The sequence below is a fragment of the Hippoglossus stenolepis genome, chromosome 3, assembly GCF_022539355.2.
Source record: "Hippoglossus stenolepis isolate QCI-W04-F060 chromosome 3, HSTE1.2, whole genome shotgun sequence".
NCBI lineage: Eukaryota > Metazoa > Chordata > Actinopteri > Pleuronectiformes > Pleuronectidae > Hippoglossus > Hippoglossus stenolepis.
The window spans coordinates 21,350,180-21,364,616 of record NC_061485.1 but is presented as its reverse complement, the minus strand read 5'-3'; the positions used below and the strand labels follow the sequence as shown (position 1 = coordinate 21,364,616).

Genomic DNA, 14,437 nt, shown 5'->3' with positions numbered 1-14,437 from the left:
ACAAGTCAAGAGTCACCCGCAATGTAGGAGTTGTGTGAGCGTGCTGTGCTGTACCTTAGCTGTTGAAGCTGATAGTACAGTGTCCTGAGAGACTCTCTCCATCTTGGCAGGACGCCCAGCCACCGGAGGAACGGCAGGAGCTTTCTACACCAGTCAACACAGATGTCATTGGATGAGATACTGAATTCTGGGTCTTTGCTTGTATGATTTTGTCTATACTGTTACAAGTTATAGATCCACAGTGTACCTGTGCAGGAGCTGAGCGGGGGGGAACAGGAGCCTGGACTGACGGAGCTGCTGAGGACGTCATGAAGTCTCCAGACAAAAAGTCCAGAGCGTCACCTGGGGCCATGGTGGGCTGCAGGAGGAGACGCAGTGAAGGATCCATCAGTGATAAATTAGAGCTTCATACCCTAAAGTATGATTTAAAGATCTAAGAACTTGTGCCGGTCTCACCTCAGGTTTAGGAGCAGGCAGTTTTTCCAGCTTCTCCTTATTAAACCTGTACTCTGGAGGAAGTGTGTCCTCCCTTTCTCCTACACGCACACCCTTCTCCTTCTTCAGTTTGTCCTCCTATGAAAAGGAAAAGGAGGAAGAGATAAGATATTGTCTGGAATGAAATGTAGGTGTTAGTAGGGGAGTGAGACATGTCTTTCACTGCTCTCAGGAGAGACCTTGGAATGCTCTGAGGCAAAGACATAGTTTGTGCTCCTACCGAGACAATGTCCTCAGGCCTGAGTTTGGGGGATTCAGGTTTCGGTGCTGCTGCCGGCAACGAGTCGCTTAGAGCACTGAGAGCGTCCAGAGACATTGATGCACCCTGCAAAGAGGACGGGAGAGGAAATGAATGATCTACTACTCCATCATGTAGGGTTTTAATACAGAAATAAGACAGTAGAGGGCTGGAGGCGGTGGATATTAGCATATATTATCCTCTTCATATCCTGTTAGGGTTAGGCTAACCCTCACCTCATCAGCCTTGGGCTTGGTGACCACAGGTTTCTCCATCTTGGCTTTTTTATCAGCGGGAGGAGCAGTACACACAGCCACAGGAGCAGCTGCTTTCTAAAACAGGCAACAGAAAAAACACTCCACATTTATAAAGTACAGATCAATGCATACATAATGGCAAAGTGAAATAAGGTTCATCTTTTAACTGCAAGTTTTAGTGTTAAATGTAGTAGTAGTATGTACTTTTTAAACTCAGACCTGGTAATAACGTCCACTCTGAGAGATGTGATCATAAGTGGACAGTGCTAAGTTGGTTTGTTCACAGCTGACATTAAACTGCGTCCTGAATGTGTCTCGTGTGACCACTTGTGATCGGATCACTTCCCTGCTCGATATGAAAATACATACAAATGTCATTTCTGACCAAAAGACCAACTTATGTTGTTTTATTACCCAGTCTGAGTTTAAAGATGTGTCTGATGTCACTGTGTTTGTGTGTGTGTCTGTGAGAGAGACAGAGTAAGAGAGAGAGAGATACTGATGCTGATACGTTTGATTTTGATATCCTGTGGTGATCAGCCTTGATATTGTGGCCACAAACAAATCAACTCGTTGACACTGAGACACAATCTGTAGCAGGTCACAGACGTCAGCTGAGTAGCTGGTCCTTCATATGTGGTCCAGGATGCGTTTGCGCTCGCACAGCGAAAAGAATGTGGACACATGCATCCCCACATAATGAGCTCTGAGGATCTCAGGACGCATTGAGCATGAATTTGGGTGTGCGTTCAGACCCGAACTTAGCACTGACCACTTGTGATCGGGATCAGTCAGGACCGTTGTTAATACCAGGTCAGATCGGGGTCTTTTTCACTGGGCGGAATTATATCATCTAATACTAACTCCTTCAAGCACACAACATTTTAAATTTTAAGACCGATATCTGACCAGCCAAGACACCCTTGCACGAAACGTACCGTGGTCGGAGCAGAGGAAAGCACAGACTCCAGAGAGAAATCGTCTGAGACTTTCTCCATCTTGGCTTTCTTATCAGCCGGAGGAGCAGCTGCAGGACGTTCACCTTTCTGCAACAGGGGTGACATTAGGTACTTAAAGTCTCTGCTTCTTCAATCAGATGCCACTATAACGCCATTAACGGCAAGTAAGTTTTTACTTTACCTTTACAGGAGGTGGTGCAAAGTTTGCCGGCCCAGCAGATGCTGCACAGACCGTGTCAACATGGGCTGTACTCTAAATATTTCATGTAGGAAAAACAAACACTGTGTTAGACAGTTGTTAGATTTGCCTTTTACATATGCCTTTAAATTCATATAAGAACTTAAGGCACATTTTGTGCTTATACCAGCTACAACACACTGGCAATTATAAATATGCCCAAGGAAGTACATGAGGAGTAAAGTTAGAACATGGACATGCATGTCATATTTGTCTTTACGACTCTGACCTCTTGCTTCTTGGATGCAGGTAAAGCAGGAGAAGTCATGAATCCAATGGAGAGGGCATCCAGGGCCTCATCTGTGTTCATTGGTTTCTGAGAGAAAGAAACAGGGTGTGCATCAGCAGCAGATAACTACACAAAACTCATTCTTATCAGGTTTGTTTTTTCAACAAAAACCTTAATATTAAATAACCTCAACCTAAAACTGATTTTAATGCTCCACATCAGTCACATGATCCTCCACTAGAGGGCATGTACGACTAAACAAAAGGGCAAAATAATGTGAACCAGACTGCATGTACTGATAGTGAAGGAAAAGTACAGACACGCCCTTAAAATGCCATGAAGACAAAATAAACTACCAAAATAGAAACATGTACCACGTAGAATTGTGCAGATTTGGCAAAAATATGATACACACAACTAAACTCTCACTGGAGAAGATGAAATCACATCATGAGACAAAAGTTACGTTCGATAAGACGACGAGTGGGAGTTGGATCTGAGATAAGTGTGGGTGTGTTGAGTAAATAATAACTTACATATGGGTGGACATCAAAGTGTTACAGTATCTGCTTATTCTTGTTTGTGTGTGTGTGTGTGTGTGTGTGTGTGTGTGTGTGTGTGTGTGTGTGTGCGCGCGGGCGCGGGCACGTATTTACACAAGTCTTGGGGTATGGTAGGACATGATCCAACAAGTTTGAATGGAGAAGGTGGGTCTTGTGTGTTTGAATGTAATGCAACATTCCCCACTCTAGAGGAACCAGCAGATCGGGCAGTGGAAACAGAGCTTCCTGTATCTGTGTGTGTGTGTGTGTGATGTCAGTGTGTTCTCATTGGCTGAAACACTCTGGAAAGAGTTTCACAGTGTCTGAACTTAGTCTCATCCCTACATGTGAGTTGTGAAAGATTCACTTACAGGGACGTCCATGGGTTTCACATCAGCAGGACCCGGAGCCTAGAAAATACAGATTCATTTTAGACTGAAGAAAAAACTAAAATGCTCATCAGAAGCTGCCAGCTCAGTTCAAAACATTCTCTCATTTCCTCTGCTGGAATCCGGCCATGAAGGTAGCTTTAGTCCAGCTTTTGAGATATTTGACTCTACAGTACTGTTATAAATGATCTGTACTTTCAATATCTTATTGAGAAGTTAAATATATCAGACTTCTATAATGTTCTAAACACAAGCAAAGGCTCAACATTTTGAATAAACAAAATAGACTTAAGTTTTAATTTGAAGATACAACATAGAAAATTCTTCATTAAAATGTCTAAAAATAACTAGACCTCTGTTAAATGTTTGTTATACCAAAATAAGCAGCAATACACAGGTTTTTTAAACATGCAAAAAGGGCGTTTGACTCCTTTCCCATTACTGGTAGAGAACTTTGCCTTTCTGTTTTTTTACACTGGTACATCACGTTCTACGTCACGATGCTCTTCCACCTCGCTGTCTTGCCAAATTTGCGCGTTCACCCTGGTGTAACATTTTCCATTACTGCCAAGCGGAGCCAGAGCCGATTAAAACCTGTGTCTATTCGCACTTGACCCGGGAGTGTTTGTCTCCACTCCCATTGCAGACAAAATCCAGATCTTAGTGGGTTTTTTGACCAATACTAAATGGGCTTTATATATTTTGTTGACTTGTGTACTTCTTTTGTTATCCAGACCCCTAGCAGCCAATTTTAACTTGAACTATTCTGACCAGAGGATGAATCTGACAGGACATTGTTTTTGATCAGTTGGTACCAAAGAAAATATTTAGGTTTGATACTCAGCCCTGTTCATCTCCACGTCAATAGAATCGACTATTGATGTTTTATTTGCAGCGCTAACACCAATGAAATATGACAATGATGATGTTTTAAAACATCCCCATTGTTCTGGATAATCCACAGCCCTCAGTGTGAACAGTTTTATATCCATGACAACCAGTTGACAGTGAGGTCTGGGGACAATGGGACAAAAAAATTCCCTCCACTGGCGGCGTGACAAAATGGCTATAATTGGTGAATCAGAGGAGGTGATGAAGAGAGGTACACGGGGGAAGAACTGACCATATCTTTAAATCTGTAGCCTGGAGGCAGCGTGTCGTCTCTTTCTCCACACTTGTGACCCTTCTCAGAGGTGACGCCATGCTGTGATACACATGCAACACACAGTTACTCACACCAGAACCATGCTTCAGCTTCCTACAATCACATACCTGGTCAGTTTAAAAACACACACACATGCATTCACACTGTAGCTCTGCTGTACCTCTTTGACCTCTGGCCCGGTGTACACCGGCTGTTGGGGCACGATAGAATCAGCGGATGGTAGTATGCTGGCCAGGGCATCGAATGGATCCACTGCAGGTGCCTGAGCATGCAATACAAGTTAGCACACTGGAAGCGAGCAACATGCATTTCAAAGCAAATCCAACCCAAAAATGTTTACCTCTTTGACTTTAGCTGCTGTGGAAGGAACCTCCACCTGTACCTGCAAAACAGAATCAGTTGAAATTGAACAGGCAACAACAAATGGTAGAAATAAAAAGGCCATGATAAAAAAAAGAGACGTAAAAATTGTGAAAAACTTCTTCATAATAATGTCAGCCGAGGAAAATTATAACACATGAGATTTGATCGTTTCTTAAGACCCAAGACATTTCCCCAAGTGGGTGAAAAAGTGAGAAGGAAAACTCCCTACAGGCCCCACAGAGAGGGGACAGCCAGCACCATGACAATTATACAACCATGTCCATTAATATTCTGCAGAATCACAGAGGACAAAACTATCAGACAGCCTCCACCTCGGTTGCTTTCAGGATCATCTACCTTCGTTTGTGGAGGTTTAGCTTCTCCTTTCTTCCCCTGCACAACCGAGGCTGCTGCAGCTTTAGACACATCAGCTTTGACTGTTGTGGTGCCGATGGTACTCTAAAATACAATTAATTCAAATCTATTATCAGCCAAGTACTTATCAAGTAATATAACAGGTCCACTTTATGCGTAGAAATTCATAAATATATCCAAATATGATGAAAAACAGGACAGTGAGGAGCGGATTTCAGCAGAAGAAAAGCCTCCAGCAGCTCGATGACATATGATTCAGTTAACAAAGTGTAGGCCTGTCCTCTCCATTTGTTTCCTCTGGCTGACTCAGATTTCTGATGTATGTGTGATGTTGCAAGAGGACAGACGCACCATGAGAAAACACAACAACAAGCAAAGACATGCTGAGCTAAGATCTGTCCTTTCATATTGAATTGTCATCTCCAAAGAAGAAGAAAGGGAAGACTGAGGAAGCGATTCTCAAAGAAACTTAGGAAACAGATTTTGACAAAACTCTGCAGCACAAAGCAATGACCGAAGCAAGCCTGGAAGGTAACACCCCGAGAGAGTCATGAAGGGTCAGAGATGCCTGCAGCAGTCCAGTCTACCTTGGCTGTGACTTTGGGCGACACTTTAGGTTTGGTCACAGCAGCGGTCACTGCCGTGCCAGCGGCTGCAGCTGTTCCAGTGGCAGGAGAAGGAACTGAAGCTCTGACTTGGGAGACAGGTGCCGTCTACAAACATGTGGCCAAATGATTACTCAAACACAAGGATGACAGATACACTGCTTTATTAAAGCTGTAAACATACTGACAAAGACGTGTGAAACATTTTAACTGTGTTAGTGAACAGAGAACAGAATATGTAGCGTGATAACTGGTCAGATCTGTCACTTTGGCCCAAGAAATATTTAAAAACTTTCAGATTAGCTGGGTTTATTTTCCATTCAGATCTAATGGGATTCAGGACTGAGACTGATCTGACCGCTGATCAGTTTATGTTCAAGGATTTCTTTCTGCGTTAGCCCATTTAGAGGCTTTACACTACTGCTGAACTTGTTCTAAACTCTCTATTTTCTTTTTATTTGCATTTATTACAGTGATTTACATTCATTGAATATTGAAAAGGAAGCCCTAGCGTGAATTTGGGATGTCTATTCACAAATAACAGCATGCTACAAAAAATGTAACCATAGCAATACATAACCAAACTTTGGTTTGGTGAAAATCATGTGGGTCATGTGAGTTTAGTTGTCAGGGTTAAAAGGGTACTGTTGAGCAGCTGACACACATGTATGTTGTGGTTTCCCTAATCACATGGGAAGCATTTAAACTGCAGTTTCTGTTCAAAAATAAAACTGATATTACATCCAGTATGATGAAATGCCTATCTACAGAAAGTACTAGCGAATCAGCAGTAATGTAAAAACCACAGTTTAATAGTTAAAATGATAATCAGGGTAAAACCATGAAAAAGCACAGACAAGCGCTGTGGACATTATGACATCATTACCTTTGGCATCGCTTGAGGACCGCCCCTCGCCCCTACTGACGTCATGTCAACAACAGCAGCCCCAGCGGACGACATGTCAATAACAGTAGCACCCCTCGGCGTAGTGTTAGTCTACAAACCAAGGAGCATGTGTTTAAAGAGAAGCCATGAGAAGGTTATTGATGAAGTCATCGCCACAGTCTGTGAAGAGCAAACGTCCCAAGCGTGACAATATGAGAACTAAGCGAGCATTCGGATCCAGATGTGTGGACGGCCCGAGCCGGAGGGACAACGCATACAGAGGTAAAAATGGAGGTAGAGATATATTTTGGAAGATGCAAAGAAAGATGAAGCTAGTGGAGAAGAAATGTGAGCTGCCTCATGATGATTACACGCTGAGAGTGTCGTGACCAGGAAAAATGAAGCGGTGATCAATGTTACATCACACCAAACAGCCAGAAGCCCCCTGCACGTGTAGTTACACATCCAGAGTCTCTCTACCTCTGGTTTGGCCTTAAACGAAGCACTTCCTGCTGCCGTGACACCACTTCCTGTGGCTCCGCCTGTTGCTGCGGTAACCCCCCCAGGCTTTGTAGCCATGGCAGATCCTGATGATGCCTTCTGTAACGCAGTTTACTCATCAGTAGGAGTTCGACTCAGCCTGTGTAAACAGTTGTGCATAATGTCCTCTAGATGGAGCTGAGAAAATGACCCTGATGACATCATGGTGACATCACTAGAGTTATCTCAACTTGGGCTCATGTGCAAATGTACAAGTAAGTGTTACAAACAGGGGACGTTGTGTTAGAAATAGGTGTGTGGATGTCAGGGAGGGTCCGATGAAATTATGCGTAGGGTTGCATGATGGGAAATGTAGGAAAGAGTGTTCTCACAGCTTGTCCAATAGCAGAGACTAAAACTGTACAATGTGTGCATATATACTGCTTGTAACTTGAGTAGCTGTACCCCACTATGGCTAAGCCCACTAAGAGTTATGAGAGGGGTCACCAAGGTCAAATACTAACAAGAGTCACTTATAGCTGAAGGTTAATGTCTGAGTAATACAAGCGTAGTCTATAAACAGCTCTGTAACTTCAAAAAGAATTTCTTTCACACTGTGATTAAATACTATTTTCAATATTACTGTTTCGTGGCCACATATCTTACTCAAGCCTCTCTCGACAGGCCAGACACCAGAATAGACAATGTCTAAGCGTAGGTGTTAAGAGCCAAGTGAAGACACTTGAGTTTGGTACTGTTGGTTTGTTCTGTCAAAACATAGTCTGGTTATTAAGAAGGCAATGGATGCCCCGTGTCCTGGGGCCAAGAACTGGTTTAAGTCACTGTTTCAACATAGAAACTAAAATATTAGGAGACTTTCAGTTTCTTTACTTATAGACAAATAGACTTTTAATTTAGGCCAAGAAGACCAGTTTGTCCTGATGTTGTCTCCTATAAACTGCACTGGAGAGACATTTAATTAAAATACAGTTTTAGCCACATAAGAAAAAGTATTTGGTGTTTTCTGCCAACTGTTTGCTAGCTACCGACATCATGCTGGTATGTTACCAAGAACCATGATCCTTAGAATAAACCTGCAGAACCGACATGATAAACAAACTGAATACCTTTGATCCATTGTTTCAGAGCATTACACATTTCTAACTGCTCCCTACTGACTGAGAAACTGGGTGTTACCTCTCTGGTCCTTGAATGGAAGGAAGAGAAAAGTGCTCTTGTCTGTGTAACAGCCGCACACATAGTCCTGATAATAGGGGATGGGGACAGGGAGGGTCAGGCAGAGGGTGAGGAGAGGTTAATTGGTATTACAGAGGAATGTTTAATACCTCGAACTGGGCCGGCTTCGCAGTGGAGACCTGAGCCGCTGGTTTGGGTGCGGCCTGGTTAGGCAGCGACTGCAGAGAGAAAAAAGAGCCACAGAGAGAAAAGTTACACATGTGCAGTTACAAAAAAATAACACTGAACAAGAAACCATCGTAATCCTTTCAAGATTCACACACAGAAACATCTCGGATTCACCAGAGGCAAGATTGATGCAAAACATTCAGTGCAGCTCGTCTCTACACAAATGTCTCTGCAGCTTTAAACCATGAAGAAGACAGAGGTAAAGGAAGAAACCACACATCAGATGAACGACAGTGAAGTCATTTACTGCTGAAACAGCCATCCATCATACTGCCGGCAGAGGTGGTAGAGTACATTCAAGTACTACATTCCACACCACAGGGTGTGACTGCTGTTTGTCAGCAGAGAGCAAAGAGGCCGAGTATTATTGTTTTCTGCCGTCGCCACAGCAACACCAGACGACACATAGGTTATTCTCTGGATGACATCACAGTGTGTTAAATTAACACTGAGATCATTGACATCTGTCGTCATATAGACAAAAGAGACATATAAGACTTTGATTTAGACAGAAAGTCTGCAATCAAATCCCCTCTGTTTGACTCAACTGTTAAACTACTAGTTTTCAGCTCTCATTTCTGAATTTTTTTCCCCAGCTAACCAAAATGTACAATTCTTGCGTGTTAAATCTGTATTAAACTTGTCCCTGAATGTAAGAAACTGATTTCAGCTCCTCCTCAGCATGAACCACTGCATTCGTTCAAGCACCAGGGTCTATTTGACCTGGCTTATTCGCTTCATTACTTATCCCATGTGTATTGACTGAAAGGCAGGGGAACAAGATGAACAGGTCACCAGTGTATCACAGGTGATGATCAAATCCAGGACCTACTCCATGAGTTAGGAGGATATTCTGTTTCCCGGGGGATTACTTGAAATGACAAGCAAAATATTATGTGTACTCAATGTCTAACGCAGTTGAATAACTAAAGGGTATGCACAGAACTACACATACAGTATAGTCTACTGAACAGGTTTTAAGAGCTGCTGAGTCCAGGTGGAGTCCTGTGTGCTGCAGAGCCCAGCCCTGTTCCTTCAGGTGGTGTAAATGGGAACAAAGCCTCCACCCCATTGACACGAGGCCTCTCCTATTAGTTTCACATCCAGCCCATTGCATTGTATGATGCTGTATCATAGTTTTTGAACATGATGACTCTATTTTTCCATTTGTTCAGACTTATCGAAGGAGGTTGGGACAAGAAATAATTGGACCAAAGAATTTGTACTAATCCACAAAACAGCTTTTAATAACAAAAGCACTGGAACTATCAGATAGAAATAATGTCTTTAATGTAAATACTAATTTAATTTAACAAATGATGACCCCCAAATAGAAAGACACAGGATTTCAAAATCCAGATAATTCTAATCCAGATTAAACAATTTAGCTCTGGAAATTAACCCCCAGGCAAGATACCAGTATCCAATGGCAAAAATCTAGATCCACTAGTTATCATTATGGCGTGTTTAAGCACTTATAAGCACCGAGTGAGTTGAACTGCTCAGCCCGTTGTGCACCATGAAGTTTGAGTTCATGCTGAGCGGGCAGCATGAAGGGGAAAGACAGTTTGCATGTCTTTAAATGACTGTAGTGATTGAAGCAGATGAACATAACAGACACATATGAGACACAGAGACACTGAGGACACAGTGAATTGCACCACTCTGCAATCTGGGATGTCAGATTTAGAAATGTCAGTGATTGCCTAACACACTAGTGTTACATTTCACACACACATGGCCAGCTCAAGGTTTGCAACCTTTGCTTACACTAACTTTGTGTGAACTATTGGGCCTTTTTCCCCCCACAACCCCTCAATATTTATTCAAAAGATCTTACTCTAAGAATAACTTTACATTTAGATCTTATGCAACTAGTGAAATTAGTGGTAGAAATAATATTCGTAAATATCAATTTTAGTCCTGCAAAGAACATTCCTTCAACCTGTCCTATACTGGTTCTTTTCTTGTCTTTTGACTTCCATTATTACATATAGTTGTATTATTAATTTACTGACAGTCTGAACAATCCAGATTACTGTTTAGAGTGAATAAGGAGGAAATGGCACAGAGGAGGAAGTGACGTCACAAGCAGCCAGGGCAACTCCTGCCACAGGGGAAGTCACGTTGCTTCAGTTACTGCTATAAATATTGATTGTCACCAAGTAACAACAAAAACCTTTAGCCTTTAATTAATGTAAAATGCAAACAAGGTCATGCAGCAAGTATATTCATGATTTTCAGGTTCGTTTTTTAGGTTAAAACTGTAAGTGAAATTTTGAAGTTTTGAATTTTGCTTAAATTTATAAAGTGGTGTGATCAAATTCTCTGCAAGAAAATAAATAAACATATTTCCCATATCTTGAACTCAGATTGTCAACAGATTTCTCAAATGATGCTGAGGTTTGGTACCCAGCCTTAGGTACAACATTGAGATAGCTTAAAGAGAGACTAAAAAAAGCTACTTTAGTTTCATTAAATAAAAAGATTGTGGTAATTTATTGTGTAACTCCAGAAATCTCATCGGAAACAAATAGTGTCAGTGTCCAAACAAACTGCATCTTTACAATACTCTACATTTACTATCACACTAAATTGTTAATAAATGTGTTAAAAAAAAATATTTTTTCATAAAATTTGCAATACTTTAAACACTCATAAAACTATTCAAGTATTAATCTGAGTCTTAGTTGAGCTTGATGTCAATCGATCCGATGTGGTGACTCATTTGCCTTTTATTCATATGAGAGCTGAGCAGTCCACAAACAAAGAGCTGGAACAAAACCATTAAAGTAGAAAGGCTCTAGGAGTCAAAACAACTGTACAACTTGTGTTAATTAGCATCCAGATGCATTGCACTGAGTTGACATATTTTGAAACCATGCTTCAAAACCAAACACAAAGTATTCTCCCCTTGAGGCTCAGTCTGACAGCAAAACCATTGCGCAAGCGAACCACCAGCCCAACCTCTGCTGTGTGACAGATGACAGGTTAGGCAGCACACACAGTGAACCACCCACATCCGTCCTTACATGCAAACAAACAGGCCGGTTATTTCATTACAAATCGTTAAGGGAAAACAATGCATGGTATAACAGACACTGATCCTAACAACAAAAAGGCCTCGAGAAAGTAGGGCTGCTCCCTGAAAACATGACCAATGCATTTAGATATTTTTAATCATAGTTTGGACGACCCAGAGAAGGTGACATGTAAATGCTAAAGACAATCATTTGCCCATCTATCATCAACCTTAAACATGGCTCATCCTTTGAAACACATTGGCCAATTAGCATAGCTGTTCATCCAACATTAGACAGTACTAATAAATATGCACTTTCATTCTTATCCAGGTCATAGGTTGTGTGATGTTTTGAAATAGATCAACAAAATGTTCTTGTTCTCTGTTCTGGAACGTTCAGAGAAGGCTCATTATGACCATTTTGCATTTCTCTGTAATGTAGCACAGGGCTAACAATGCTCCTTTTGAGTTTTGTGTTAGCCTGCACTGGGACTCAAACTTTTTTCTAATGTCCCCCAAAACTACAAAGATAAATAAATAAGGGAATTACATTAAAGCCACTGTTGGTAACTCTGGAGAGACTAGCAAGAGCAGGCTATACTTTAAAAAAAAAATAATTACCTGATACATCTAATCCCTCCCATTCAAAACAAATATGCACTGCCTAATAACTGCTCGGAGCAGACTTTTCCATGACTCGCTCCCTCTCTATCGTCTCTTCTTCTGCGTTGTTGGGACGCCAGCCAATCGTTTCATTCAGTTTGAATTGGTAACGTTTATCACAGTTCTGCGAGGGCCACAGACAGACACCATCTTATTGATGGCTGTCGGGACGTTAAGAGAATTTCAACTAGTAAGTAAAGAAGTCAATCAGAAAAAACTAGTTAATTAGAAGGTGCAATTGAGGGTGTTCAAACGTTTAGGGGAAGTTCAGGACTACTCAACTTATTTATGATGAACAGCTAAAGTTGAACCAGAGAGTCATTATGTAACCAGCTCTGAGCTCATCTGAGAACAGAAATATCACCTGAGACCGAGTTTTATGTGTGATGTGAAACTGCAGCCATTACTCCATTCCTCAAACCTCCTGTACAGACTAAGTACTGACCATCACAGACGCCACAAACAGTACACACACTACAAGCAGCTCTTGAAACCACATGCGATTGATGCTTTCATCAAGAACACAGCTTAAGTCCGGCCCGTCCTCCAGGTTAGCAGAGTTTGTTTTTCTGGAAAAGCAGGAACATGACACTTAGTTCACATATTCAAAAGGTAAGAGGCGAGACCTCACCCTCTGAGTTTCTGTGCCAAAACAAGCTTTATTTTAGGAATATCTAAATAAAATAAGACTTTTCTTCAAAACTCCATCTGCTAGAGCAGCTGTACAAAAAAAACTAAAATGTCTGAAAATGGTTACAGATCTTTTGAAATCATGAACTATCTGATCACGTAGTAAAGAATATATGTATTTGTGCCAACTGTCTGTACTTAGTTTTCAATGTCTTGACAGTAACCAGGCGTATGAGCCGGTGCAGCATAGTAGGTGTGGTAGCTTGTTAGCTGTAGCATTAGCAGGTGAATTGTTTTGGAAAGTAAATCTATATATATTTTCGGACCTTTGAGTTTAGAAAGAAAACACCTAACAGTCATGTTAGCTTTTCCAAAAACAAAAGAGAAACCATTAAGCTGGCAAAATCAAGCCAGTCCTAAGTGGTTCATTCCATCTGAAGTTTATTTTCGCACACCCGACAATGGCCATAAATGGGGAAGACAAAATAACAGTATCCGATGTGCAAATACTACCTTAATGAGGAAATTATATTTGTATTGAGACTATAATTAATCCAGCAGTGCAGTGGTTTTTATAGATTGGGAAATGAATGTGTTACATGACATTACTCATGTTCCTGTTATTTTGTCCAGCCCCCGTACACAAACAAAATCAGAGTTTGCAGTCGGTAGAAATTTCATCCAGCTGTACCTGATAGAAATTTTGTCGGGGTAAGGGAAGGGGTCGATAGTTGCCATGAATCTGTTTCACAAGGGAAATACTAAGGTTATTAAACGATAGTTCAACTCACAGACACGTACACGGGCAGTAGATCGAAGTAAACTTGTGGTCTGACACAAATGAAATCACACATGAATAATTTACGTTGATGCACATAGAGGTCGGTTAGTCCAAATAGCGTCAGTCTGGGGCTCATGCAGACCTGCAGTGAAGCAGGACACTGGTGGACACAACAGTTTTTTTTTATTAAATCATCAAAAGTGACTTCTTTAGTCAAATCAGTGGCGACCTATTGCTCATCACAAGCCGAGTGGCCTCAAGTCAACAAAATCTGCAAGTCAGACCAAAAATCCCACAAACCAATATCCCTTGTGTTGGTGCTTGACCAGTTCCTTCTGTGGCCTCTGTGGGGTTCTCCCCGAGGACGATACTGACTGACGTAGCTGGTGACAGGAAACTGATATATCAGCATGGTGATCATTTTGGGAGAGCTGGGCACGCTGCCATCTGAAGCCCGAGTGAGTGTGGCCAAGATTAGACACAGGGTTTTAAAGCTTCTGTCATATGACTTGGAGCACCAATGACTATGCAGTAAGGTAATGTGGATTCTGGCAGTAAGGTGCCAGTTGAAAGCATTTTAGATTTCCAGTCTCTCAGCTGGACACATCGTCCTCTGACAGAACCGGTTGATGTCCCTCCTTTATTTTTAAGGGCATGATGCCTGCACGTACATCAGATCATCCAGAACCAATCAT

At 41.7% G+C, this 14,437-nt stretch overlaps 1 protein-coding gene across 42 annotated transcripts in view; it reads right to left on the bottom strand.

Moving 5' to 3' along the window:
• cast (calpastatin) overlaps nt 1–14,437 on the bottom strand; it is a 37,779-nt gene that overhangs the window by 9,481 nt on the left and 13,861 nt on the right. For 5 of the 42 annotated variants that reach the window (XM_035153203.2, XM_035153202.2, XM_035153201.2 and 2 more), the window contains exons 2-19: nt 13,653–13,703; nt 8,568–8,636; nt 7,222–7,341; nt 6,742–6,852; nt 5,838–5,963; nt 5,233–5,334; nt 4,853–4,894; nt 4,673–4,774; nt 4,471–4,551; nt 3,330–3,368; nt 2,417–2,503; nt 2,131–2,202; nt 1,929–2,036; nt 970–1,065; nt 716–820; nt 457–573; nt 248–358; nt 55–144 (exon numbers count right to left, since the gene is read on the bottom strand). In XM_035153203.2, the coding sequence (XP_035009094.1) occupies nt 55–144; nt 248–358; nt 457–573; nt 716–820; nt 970–1,065; nt 1,929–2,036; nt 2,131–2,202; nt 2,417–2,503; nt 3,330–3,368; nt 4,471–4,551; nt 4,673–4,774; nt 4,853–4,894; nt 5,233–5,334; nt 5,838–5,963; nt 6,742–6,852; nt 7,222–7,341; nt 8,568–8,636; nt 13,653–13,703 (1,629 nt within the window). The remainder of the gene's footprint in view (nt 1–54; nt 145–247; nt 359–456; nt 574–715; nt 821–969; nt 1,066–1,928; nt 2,037–2,130; nt 2,203–2,416; nt 2,504–3,329; nt 3,369–4,470; nt 4,552–4,672; nt 4,775–4,852; nt 4,895–5,232; nt 5,335–5,837; nt 5,964–6,741; nt 6,853–7,221; nt 7,342–8,567; nt 8,637–13,652; nt 13,704–14,437) is intronic. The other 37 variants (XM_035153219.2, XM_035153218.2, XM_035153221.2 and 34 more) reach the window with 18 other exon arrangements.